The sequence below is a fragment of the Dreissena polymorpha genome, chromosome 7 (assembly GCF_020536995.1).
Source record: "Dreissena polymorpha isolate Duluth1 chromosome 7, UMN_Dpol_1.0, whole genome shotgun sequence".
Classification (NCBI taxonomy): domain Eukaryota; kingdom Metazoa; phylum Mollusca; class Bivalvia; order Myida; family Dreissenidae; genus Dreissena; species Dreissena polymorpha.
Genome location: NC_068361.1, coordinates 90,452,472 through 90,466,183, shown reverse-complemented (window position 1 = coordinate 90,466,183; position 13,712 = coordinate 90,452,472). Strand labels below are relative to the sequence as shown.

At 33.7% G+C, this 13,712-nt stretch overlaps 1 protein-coding gene across 1 annotated transcript; it reads left to right on the top strand.

Annotated features, from left to right (window-relative positions):
• The first annotated feature begins 9,034 nt into the window (after nt 1–9,034).
• LOC127839914 (uncharacterized) lies at nt 9,035–9,430 on the top strand. The gene has a single exon (XM_052368304.1). The coding sequence runs from the start codon at nt 9,035–9,037 to the stop codon at nt 9,428–9,430; it is 396 nt and encodes a 131-aa protein (XP_052224264.1).
• Nucleotides 9,431–13,712: the final 4,282 nt, after the last annotated feature.

The following is a 13,712-nucleotide window of genomic DNA, read 5'->3' as shown; positions in this document are numbered from 1 at the left end:
CGTTTTGAAACCAGAGCTGAGAATTTTAAATAGTTCTAAGGTACTTGCATACATGCAATCAAATTTAAAATTGGAATGTGTAAATCATTCTAAAACAAAAGATGATTGTAAGTACTGCATTATCGATGTACCATGTGCATGTAAACTAGTCTCACAAAGTCAACATATTGATGAACAGTTCACCAAATGCTTGACAAATAATACTAATGTCGACCAAATATATACAATTAATATACCGTTACTCCAACAATTCTTCAATAATACGGTTTTGGATAAATTGATGAAAAACATCTGGTATACTGATCCATTAAATGTATTATTACCGGTATTTAAAACTTTCGATCAAAACACACAGGATATATTTACTCGGTCACACATATTAGAAATTGACATGCAAACCTTTGTGAAAAGAGCAAAGAAAAACCAAATTGTGTACCATAGCCTAATAGAAGAAATGCTCAATGGCGAAATTTCAATTGAATCAGGATTATCCACTTTTGATATAATTTCAATCATAGGTATATTACTTACAATCGGTAACACGCTCATGTTGATATTTCTTTCACGAAAAATTCGCATTTTATTAACGGCAATTACAATAAAATAACCAACTGCGACCCAACATCTCAAATATGACAATCCCACCACGCGCTCACCACTTCAGGAATTTGCCAACGATCTTAATGAATCTCTGAGATATGAACATTTTCTTGTCTTTCTGGCCATGATTCACGTTTTTTTGCTAATAACGATCCTTCGCAAATTGCAAATATTCAAACGACAACGTGGCACTCTTTTGATTTTACTTATATCAAATGGGTTAAATTGTATTTAAATCAACATCGTAAGTTCCGCTTCCTGTCGATCAGAATGGATCATTGACTTACCTGTCACACTGAACATTGACGGCATACGCTTTGGATTGTTTCCAAACTGCTCATTAACACTTCGGAAATTTCGTTTCGGAACACTACAGGAGATATAATTATGGAAATACCATCTGCTCTGTCAATTAGCGTTTATCAATACATCAAACTTCGACAAATGCTCACTACAAACTATCACCTTGAATTATTTTAGTACATAACGGAGTTAAGGAACGTACTTAACAAAAATTTAACAACTTACGCAATAAAAAAAATGGAATAGCATTAGTTATCATTTTGTTTTATTTGATTGACAATGATCATCCTGTTCGAATATGGTATAACTTCGATGTCGAATTTTGCATGGATTTCAACTTTGATGTCAATTATTCAATGTTAGATTTCTTTTTTTCCCATTTAACCACTATCAATACTTTGGAGATTATTGAAATGAATTTATTTAATCTTCATTATTAAATACTACATCTTACATGTTTTTCTCATCTTAGATATCGATCGTTACATATTTTCATTTGATTCATTTCATACATGCTTCATGTTATAAAAAAACATATATATATATATCTATATATATATATATATATATATATATATATATATATATATATATCTATATATATTATATATATATCGACAGAGATGAGGAGAGCGCGCGCGAGAGAGAGAGAGAGGAGCCGAGCGACGAGCCGAGCGCGCTCGACGCGCTCTCTCGCGTCGCTAGATCCGCGCGATACTCGACGCCCGCGCCGCGCTCTCTCGCCGCTCTCAGCGCTTCGCGCCTCTCTCTCCTCCCCTCTCGCTCTCCTCTCTCGCTGGCTCTCTCCTCTCCTCCTCTCGTCTCGTCTCTCGCTCCCCGCGACTCTATCCTCTCTCGCCCTCTTGCCTCTCCGAGAGAGAGAGTGTGCATTTTATATTATAAACTTTGTTTTTCATTAATTTCCCATTGTATATTTACATTTGTAATATCATTCTTACTTTTACATTTCTTGGTTCCCTATTGTTAATTTTACATTTCATTATTTTCATTAAAATGGACATCGTTATCAACTTTTCATTTTTTATGCTGTACTCCTACTTTTTCAAATTATTCTTAAATATAATAGCAACTCTTCTGATAATTTAAACATTTCCCTCCCTTTAGAACATCATCAATTACATCACATAAAATACTTTTTGAATACTATTTCAAAATTAAGAAAAATCCACAAACAAACTAAAAAATTACTATTTACTCACATGTTAAACAATTCTAACATTTCATTTTCAAGTTTACTTTTTGCAATCAACTGTTTCCATATACCTATCCTCTATTTTCAAATGCTCGACCATCTACTTCATGAAACCCACCCCCTTAACTTTCAGATCTGCCAAGAAATCATTTTTATTTTCGGGTTAGAATCCCAAGTTTCCATCATAGCATACGAAAGATTTATTCAATCAAAATTTCTACTTCCCTCTTAATATTCCTTTTCCATTACAGACATTTTAAACGCTGATGTTAAACAAATAAATAAATAAATGAATCAAAATTTTCACTTAAAAAATCCCTTAAATGCCAGTAGATTCCTTTTGATTTTCACGATACCTATTGTCGAGCTTGCAATGAATCCTTAAAAAATTGCAAAGAAAAATTCATAAAAATTGAAGGTCTTTATCCACATAGCAAAAAATTCAGAAAAAGTAATAGCTTTAACTTCCATGTATTAATGCGAACTAGTTGTTGTAATAGACCATACCATACCTTTTGTGGTTATCAAATTCTTCAAAACGATTTCACAATTTGTAAAGTATGTCTTCATTATCAAAAACGAATCGACTAGAGCTTTTTGCGTAATAATTTAACTCATGTATGTATATATGTTCAGTATATATATTGCAGCGTATGTTGGAACACAAACGGATATATTTTATCAAAATAAGTGAATTCTAAAATTGACTTTGCTTAATATTAAATTATTACTTCCTCTATCATAACAAATAGAATGTAATACTTCTTTTGTTTCCCAACAAACACTTTCATCTTATCAACTGATTTGTAATCATTAAAACCATTGTACATATACAATTATGTTGTGTTTGCTGTGCTTTCTTATTATTAATTCAATTATATAATAATATAAATTGATTCAATTGAATAGCTTGTTTAGGATTTTTTTTATCTTTTCTGAATATTTCAATTGTTAAAATTATTATTAGATTTGTTAGATATATGCATGCATGCCTTCTTATTATACACTTATGTGTTCAGGGATTGTTTTCAAAAGCAAATAAATTTAAACAGCCCATATATTAGAATAGGAATTCTAATTAAAAGAAGGAAGGGAAGATGTATTGCAATTAAAATCACAACTTTATGAAATATTTGTAATATCTAAATTTTCATTTTAACTTATTTAAAGTTTTTAATTAATCATAATTAATAAAGTTTTTATTAATTTCAATAAACAAAATTTTAAAATAACTATTGCATATTGTAAGAAAAACTTAATTTTATGTAAGGAATTGTGCAGTCATTAAGCCCCGGTTTCCAAAAACACTACATAAAGTATATTTTTGTGCCAGGTGAGCTACAATTCTTATATATTAAACACTACCTAGATGTACTATAAGAAAATTACTTCGTAAGCTAAGAAAGTGAGTAAGCACATTCCAATCTAAATTGTTTTTCCAAGTACGGAACATAAAAGTACACAGTCGAACCTCCGAGAAAATTCCATGACTAAGGGTTAACAGTTTTGATCCGAATAAACATAAAAAAGTAGGTAAACAAACGTTTCACGTGAGACCACGTGGGATCACGTGAGATACGTATATGGAAAAGTCTGATCAAATTTCAAAAGTTGCCACTGAAAGAATATTTAAGAAAACGCTGTGCGCGGATCAAGCACTGTGTTTTCTGGATTTCTTTCAGGTAAGACGTTACTACTTATTTATTTTCAAACCTAAATTATTGTTTGCTGTAAATAAATACATTCATATTTAAATTATTGTTCGCTACTCTAAATTGTTTTGGTTATATTCAATGTAGGGTATCTAGGGAAATTGTTTGGCTGCACAATATCCGAATAAATATATATATTGTGTATTTATGATAATTTTATAAGTATCATATTAGTAAAACTAATAGTACTGTTTTCTCATAAATAAATAATTTATTTTATTGTATGATTTGATAAAACAATGTTAATGTCTGAAAGCTGTTAGTGAAATTAAATAATATTCTGTATGATTAATTAATATATAATAAGAATTAATATCGTTACATATGTACGTATGTATCATGAATAATATTTGTGCATGCAACTATTTATCTTGTTTTAATAAAAAAAACACTGTGTTTTCTGGATATCTTTCAGTGAATAAAATGGGCTGTTTATACTATCGACTTCCTTAATTATTTACATCTATTATGAATCAAAGAGTATTAGCGCTTAACGCTAATTCGCATAAGTCAAAGAATGGTAGCATTTAATGCTAATTGAAATTGAAATACGGTAGAAACAATATTCGTTAAGACCGTAAATCGAAGAATGAACAGAACTGTTAATTACTAAGAACTAAATAATTTATCGTACGTAAATACCGATTATATTAAATGGAATGATGAAAACCTCAATAAACATAAAATTGTATGAAAAGCACGTACGATACTTTAAACGCTGGCCGTCCGTTGGATTTCTTGTCCGGGCATTATCTCGGAAACTATCAGAGGTATCGACGTAAAACGTCATAGCTAGATAGATCTCATTGGGAAAAGTAAAATGAAGAAGAGCCATTAATCGTGCTTCCATATGGTTTAGTGCTTCCATATGGTTTAGATATACTGTCCTTTATAATTTGGTATAATAAGTTTGTCTGGGGCATAAGTTGAAACCCATCAGAGGTATCAACTTAAAACTTCTTTGGTCAAAAGAGGGCAAGAGAATTACACTACAGTTATAGTTTCGTCGCTCTCGGACACAAACTCGGACACAGAAGTGTTGATTCAAAATTCACAATAATTTCATTCATGATTGTCAAAAGAATAATCAAAGAAACGGTCCAACTACATTTACCTCGTCTTCGAAGGGTCAATAACTCCTCAACAGACTTCTTAACGGACGAAGAACTAGTGAGCCAACCGATTTTCTCTCTGACTGTTAAACATAATAATGATGACGTTATTATTATAGAAGCAATCCTCATATACAAAATAGTATACACTGTACTATGCTTTATATCACACTCAATATGCATTCGTTAGTTATAAATTTATAATTGCATTCAGAACTTTGGATTTGGAAGTTTTTAGTGTTTTAATATGTCGAACGGTTCAGTATTCCCATTATCATTAATAAAGACGTTAGTTATTGAAATCACTCTTAGTGACTCTGTTGTATTGTAAAAGCCGCTTGTTCTACTGTCACGTTTAAACTAAAATGTTACTCCAAGACACACTCTAGTGCAGACTCAAATTTTGCTATTGTGCTAAAAATCATGTAAAACTGACCAGCAGATTTCTGCAGTAACTTAACTTAACAAGTGCACGTGCTTCATCCAAATTTTACACTCTAATTTTCGTAATAATAACGCGACATTATTTTATACATCGAAATTTTTAAAATAGATAATACATTTTTACTTTCTGCTTTTATATACTGTAAAATCTTTACTTACCTCGATATTTATTCCATCGGTGAACGAATACTGTCTTCTAGGTTCGGTCAAAGACGACATGGTTTTCATAAATTTCTACAAATAGATGGACATTGACCGATATCTTGTTTGTTGAGTCCCATAAATCAATGACATAAACAACGTATGTTCCTGCAAAACAAGTACCATTCTTCAGAATCTTGTAAGATTAACAAATCGCAGATGTATCGTCTAAAGTGAACATAGATTCTAAAATGATTCCAATTGCTTTTATTAGAATTTTTATAAATTAAATGTTCGGGAAACTGAATGTTAATGAAAAAAGCCTTTTACTCAGTTAACAAATTCATTAAACCACATTAAGCATAAAACACTTAATATGCGGATTTATCGCAGAACCATTTTACCATATTTATCCCCAGAAGTCGATCGACTACGAACAAGGAACAAAAGGGTTGGGATTTTCGCTATGAACGTTTCGCAATAACTCTTAAAATATTTTTTAAGATTATGCAAATTTAAACGTTAATGTGGTTAGAAACGAAACCGATAAAAAACGAAAACATTCAACGGACAAATGGAATATATTACTGTTTAGTGTTCTGGTATCGTTAATCGGAAATCTTTTTAAAAGGGGATATGTTTTAGGTTATAGTATACACATTAATATATTTCATCTATTAAAAGATATCAAGTTCGCGATGTATTTACCGAAGTTTGTCAATTTGGTGTTAAGACAGATCCTCAATTTGTTTCACCCACATAACAATAAATAGCTGTGCCGTTTATAGTCTCTGAAGACTGAACTATGAAAACATTAAAGATATGTACGCGTATACGATGTAATGTATCCACACAGCACAAACAGTGAAAATATATAATATAGCAAACAATGACACTCCATAAACTTTATAAAGAGAGAAATCCTTGGACTTATCCGCTATTTTTATAAAGAATGCTAACTTATACGATGCTATTAAAAACAATACTTTTTTAAGTTTCATCGAATGTTTTACCTACGCGAACAACTGCAGTGCCTTCAGCGCTTTCTTTTCTTTGTTTACTTTGTTCAATGTTGTGTTTACGTTTTAGGCCAAATTAAAACTAACGAACGCACAACTATATTATAATTAAAGTAAATTTAAGCTGCATTACAATAACTATATTTTATTTCGAATATTACAAGATCCTTCGACGATATGTTTACAATACAACTAGACAAGTGTTCCAACTTTGAAAAATCATATTTATGAAGTATAATTATGTTGAAATATATTATCTAAACGGCATTATTAAGAAACAATATATACAACATATTCACTTATCTGTTATCAAACAATACTAATAAGCTAATCAATAATGAAATAACAATTGTATTGGCATACTTTAATTATCTGTTTTGAAATTGTAAAATGTGTTTGTAAAAAACGTATAGTCGTATACCTCAGTGTAATTTTAACAGCGACGAAGGACACTGAAATGACTCTCCTGTCAAGATTTCCTACTGCATCTCTCAACTGAGCAATCGTCTACAAACACACATACTCTACTTAAGTTGGATTAAAACGTACATTAAATACAGTGTGCATATCCTCAACGGATGGTGGTATCAAACGAAGTATGCATATCAACATCATGTTAACCAAGTCGTATATTTTAATCAAACAATTTACTTCCAATCAAACCTTTTGGAACTAGGTAAAAATTCGGATTCTCATAAAAATAATATTGTATAGCTTTTCGATGTTTGAATAAAATAGTTCATACCTGACCTATTTGACTTTCGTCTACAATGGTATGGTGGGTCGACTTTTTCGGGTATCCGTCGATGAGGACAATTATGTTTTTAAACAATCTTAAGCCGAAGACACGAGGGCCGACTTAAAGTAAGGCAATATTTAGTATTATGTGATGTAAAACTTCGATTTATGTGAATATTTTGTGTATGATAGTTTTAATAATATTGACGCTCAGCATGATGACTGTTACCGTTTGCCTATTTTACATGATGTTGCTTTACATTTCATTTATACACATGTTTTACATATACGTTCACCATTTCAGATTTACTTGCATGGGCAGATTTGTCCGAAGACATCGCTTCAGCTAAAGCGATCATTAATCCTCTGTGAAGAGGAGCAGGTCCGTTCAAAGAAATCCCATTGGTAAACACAATGATATAGAGAATTAATTTCTTATGAATATAACGACTTAAACACAAATATTGTATAGCATCATTACAATTTGCGCTGGCCACTTCCTACAGACTTTTATCAGAACAAAATATGGTGTGCATTCATCAAAGAAAGGTTTCTGCGTACCTAATTTCTGCCCAAGGGTGCCATTGTTTGTTGTCAGCAACACCTTTAATTCGGCTGTGCCACTACCAGTTTTCACGGCAACATATTTGTGTTGCAAATGTTGCAAAGGTTGGGCACTTGCTTTGCTCCCCGCTTATCCTGTAAATTATATGCATGAAAATAAGTCAAATTACATTTTAATACTTGGTTTATTTTACGCATTTGAACATATTGTAATAACAATGCTAAAACACTGAAACATAATTTAATGTATATGTTTTTAAATAATTTATTATAAAAAATAGTTAGACCATGCATTTATAGAGAAAAAACAAACATTACTCCATATAAAAGTTTCATAGCTTGTTTCCGGTAATGGTGGGTGTAGACGTGTTTTTGTCTATCTGCTGGATAAATCAGAATATGTGACTCTGTTCGCTTACTCTCAGGTCTAGAAAGTGATATGTGGAAATAATAGTGCTATACTAGTATAACAGTGGACTTATTTGTGATGTGGTCATTCTAATAAGAATATGTTTGTGGACATCAATTTCTCCTTCTTGTAAAAGGTATTTATATCTATATATAGCTATATATAGCATAGATCTATCACACTGAACTAGATACTAGCCTGTTGACAATTAATAACCAGTACACTCTACTATTGCCTTTTACCTGTAATCCTCGTAATCCTCGAGATCCTCGAAATCCACGTACCTTGACCGTAACGCATACCTATACTGGTCAAAATGAATAGCGCCGTTATGAACAATCATTCCACACCTTTACAAGGGAGGCGGCCGGACAAAAGTTATTTATCCATTTCGAGCATTGATTTGGCCCCTGGCAACAAAAAGAATATAAATTTCTGACTTTGACCTTATGGAAAATAGCAAAACCAATCAATTCCACCTCAGCGAGGCTGACATTGATGTCATTTCCAGGAAAATGCTTGACCTATTTAAAGCTGACGTGGAAGCAATTGTAAACTCAGTTGTACAATCATTAATAGCACAGATCATCAGTGGCATAAATGAGTCCTTAAATACCAAGATTACATCACTTGAATGCGAGAACAAGGTCTTGAAAGATCAGATATTTGAGTTGCAAGTACAAACAGATCGGGCGGAACAGTATAGCCGCCGTAACTGTCTTCGGGTCAGTGGGATCCCTGAAACTGAAAAGGTGGATACGGACGGCATAATCTTAAAGATGGGGAACGACCTAGGCGCAAACCTTTCTATTGATGAGATCGATCGCACTCATCGCCTAGGACCTCGCAAACAAGTGGGATCAAAACCAAGGGATATCATCATTAAATTCGTATCCTACAGGGCCCAGCTCTACAACGTGAGAACAAGTGCGAAAAAAACTGACCCTTACAAGAAAGTCTATGTAAACGAGGCGCTCACGAGATACCGCAGCGAGATTTTCTACGATGCTCGCAAGCTGGCTTCAGACAAACTCGTAGAGGGTGCGTGGACGCATGACGGGCAAGTGTTGGTCCGTGATTTTAAGCGGGTCATCCACCGAATAGACAAACCCGAGCAGATCACTGAGCTCCGCGCCAAATCCACATCGTATGCGTCTGTTGCAGCTAGCAAGTAGACATTAACTGCTCCACCTTTTCTATGATGAACAGTATACACAATCATACCTTAAAAACGTGTTTCACGAACCATTTATGACACATCGGCGACGAGTTAATCCTTTTCATAACAGACTTTCGAATCATTTTCTCTTCTGCTTATTGGTAATTAAGATGTTTTCAATAGTAATCATGTTTATAGCAATCTCAATATATCATTTGTATCTGTTTTCTTTTTTCTCCTGTGGTTTGTGTAAGCTCTTATCGAATTATGTCACTCAGAAATGTATTCTCTCGCATAATAACATGCACGACTGTCATTGCGATATTTCCTGATATAAACATGATACACATTTTGCAATTATACAAAGTAAACATATTAATTCGTACATAAAAAAAATGTGTAAGCTCTTATTGAACTATATAATTCAGAAATGTATTCTCTCGATCAATAACATGCACAACTGTCATTAAGATGTCTCTGGCCATAAACATAAATACACATTTTTTCGTTATATACTTAATCTCGTCTAAATTGTAATGCTCAGCTACCTTTCACTTCAATCTGTTTGTATTCTCTTAATGTACCCGTATGCAAGCTCATACGCACTTATTACACATCTAAAATCTTCGTAAGAAGTTATCCGTCTTTTTAGCATATACAGCACATGTGAATCGTATCATATGACCGACCTTCTCGCATAATGTCCTACCTATTTATCTACCTACTCATAATGCTTTGTTTTGTTTTCTTTGCTTCCATTGTTTATTTTTCTGTTGTATTTCCTTGTAACTATCTACCCATAACCATTTTCTTGGTTATCTTTATTTGCATTGTTTACTGTTCTGTGTTATTTCATGATGAAGGATTTGTTGATGCCCATAGGATTGTAGCAATTCGTGACAAAGAGCACTCACAGCTTATATTGTGTAGTGATGGATACTTATAATATTTTATCAAGATACACGTCAGTCGGATTGTTCTTTGCATCTTTAAATGTGCTAGTTCTTATGTCTATACATACAAATGAAATTGCTCTAGAGTCGTCTCTACGAAACATCAAAGGCTAATCTCAACTTTGCCGGTGTATCCGATGGCCATATACACGCACCATAGTTGGTAACCGTTACATTTCTAACTCACTGTTCGTAATTAGTTCTATTTTTGTCTTAATTACAGTCATTTTCGTTACATGGATTAATGCTATCATATTGCTTTCTGGGGATATCGAATTGAACCCAGGCCCTGTATCGATTAGCTCTCTTGATTCCAATATAACGGAGTACAATTCACTAAACTGCTTATTAGCAATGCCCAATAACCTTTCCTTCTTGCAATACAATGTTCAGAGTATACGGAACAAAATAGAAATTCTTACAGCAGAACTCTCAAATTTCGATATATTATCCTTTTCTGAGACGTCGTGGCTTAACAACTCTATCGAAACTGATGAACTCCTTATCCCTTCTTACCAATGTTCCGAACGCAAAGATCGAATACATGATAGCCATGGTGGGGTTATGCTATATGTTAAAGATTGTATCTCCATTATGAACGCAGAGTTGACCTCGAACCGATTACGTTAGAGTGCATTTGACTTGAGCTCCACTTGCTGAGTATGAAGCGTGTTTTATTTGGAATATTTTATAGACCACCAAACGCAGATGCATCATATACCAACTTAATTGACGACTCTATTGGTTTGGCAATCGAAACTGGTATATCTGACATCATTATAACCGGTGACTTCAATATGAATAATAGTCAACCAATACTAGTAAGAACGCTTGACTTCTGGTGCCTAAAATACAATCTTGTTCAAGTTATCAATGAACCTACGCATTTTACGGAAAGATCCTTGTCAATTCTTGACCTATTGCTATTAACAAACCCCAACAGCTTGGTATTGTCAGGTGTTGGTGATCCCTTTCTGATCAACAACAACGCTATCATTGTCCTATATATGGTCTTTTTAAATATAAAAAGCCAAATGCGAACGTATACGAGCGTCATATATGGAGCTATTAGGATGGTAACTACGATTTGCTACGTGAAACGTTTTCTTCACTTAATTGGAATACAATTTCAAGTATGGATACTGACACATATTGTACTAATATCACCGACACTATTATTCGTAATGCCAAACTTTGTATCCCAAACAGGGTAATAAAAATCAAACCGCGTGATGCTCCATGGCTAAATACACATATACGTCGAATGATTAGAAAACGCAAACGGGCTTACCGAATTGCAAAAACTAAAAAAAGTAATTATCATTGGTCCAAGTTTCGAACAATTAGAAACCAGACAATATCTTTTATTCGCCAAGCGAAAAATCAGTACTACGACAGTCTAAGCGATAAACTTAAAGAAAATAATGACACACCTAAGAACTGGTGGAAAATACTTAAGTCTTTTATCAATAAACCTAATAATAACATAAAAACACTCATATTATCAATCCATTGAACAACTCCACTGTAACTGATTGTTTTGAAAAGGCGAACATTTTAAATACATTCTTTCAAAGTCAATCAATTATTAACATTGAAAACGTAGGTACATCAGAGCTCACTTATGTACCAATTACTTACTCTTTAGAAACTTTTATTATTTCATTTTCTGATGTCCATGATATCATTAAGTCTCTTGCAGTTGACAAAGCATCAGGACCTGACGGCATAAGTAACCATATTTTTAACCAGGTTTTCCGAAGGAAAAAACTGGTTATTAGATTGGCGAATGCGGGCGGGCTGGCTGGTTGGCTGGCTGGCTGGCTGGCGGGCTGGCTGGCGGGCTGGCGGGCTGGCGGGCGGGCGGAAAAAGCTTGTCCGGGCCATAACTTTGTCGTTCATTGTGAGATTTTAAAATCATTTGGCACATTTGTTAACCATCATTAGACGGTGTGTCGCGCGAAAAAATTACGTCAATATCTCCAAGGTCAAGGTCACACTTTGAGTTCAAAGGTAAAAAATAGCCATTAATGAGCTTGTCTGGGCTATAACTATGTCATTCATTATGAGATTTTAAAATCATTTGGCACATTTGTTCACCATCATGGGACGGTGTGTCGCACAAAAGAATCACGTCAATATCTCCAATGTCAAGGTCGCCATGACTAAAAATAGATTTATTTTAAAACAAACTTACGAAGGGGGTTAATTTTGTTTGTTCATTTCAAAAGTTCAGTTTGAGCTGTCTCCCTTTATCAGATTTTTTTTCACAATGAAAACCTGGTTTTGTGACAATTTTGTCCCTTGTAAAGGAATGTCGAGCTGAATTGTCCACTCCTTTTTGTGATTCTTCTCACTTTACAAATGTATAATGCCAAGCTAATTGAAAGAAGCTAATGTCACTGCAGTACTTAAAAAGGTGATCCTAAAGAAGTGAGTAACTACCGACCAATTTCTCTACTTAAAATAATTTTTAAACATGTGTACAATCATCTTTTAAGTAACAAAATTCTTTCCCCACTCCAGTCTGGATTTTTGCGGGGGGACTCAACCACCAACCAACTCATTTATATATATGATACGTTTTGCAAAGCCCTTGACAATGGATTAGAGGTCAAGGCTGTCTTCTTCGACATAAGCAAAGTCTTTGATAAAGTCTGGCACCAAGGTCTCTTACTTAAACTCCATGCCATTGGTATCCGCGGTAAGCTGCTATCTTGGATTCAAAATAATCTTAATTGTAGACGCCAACGAGTAGTCATTCCAGGCGCCGTCTCTAACTGGGCTTTACTAGAGGCCGGGGTTCCCCAGGGCTCTATACTTGGGCCCCTCCTATTCTTAATCTTCATAAACGATATTGTAAATGATATCCAAAGTAGCATCCGTCTATTCGCCGACGACACATCCCTGTACATTATTATAGACGAGCCCAACCATTCAAATGCAATATTACAAAATGATATCAATAAACTTTCTAATTGGGCTTTAAAATGGCATGTTCTATTTAATCCATCTAAATCAGAATCACTTACATTCTCCAGAAAGCAACAACCTAATCAATACAACGTCACTATGCTCGCTACACAAATACCTGATGTTAGTTCCCACAAGCATCTAGGAGTCTTCCTGTCGAAGGATTGTAAATGGCACATACATCTTAAATATATAACTGATAAAAGCATGGGGTAGAATTAATATTATGCGCAAACTAAAATTTAAGCTTGACCGAAAATCTTTAGAAATCATTTATACGTCCTTTATTCACCCACTTATCGAATATTCAGATGTTATTTGGGATAATTGCACACAAGAAGAAAAATATGAACTTGATAAAATTCAAAACGA

Bases quoted from the DNA above. Each gene is read 5' to 3' on its own strand.
- LOC127839914 (XM_052368304.1), top strand. From the start codon at position 9,035: ATGGGGAACGACCTAGGCGCAAACCTTTCTATTGATGAGATCGATCGC.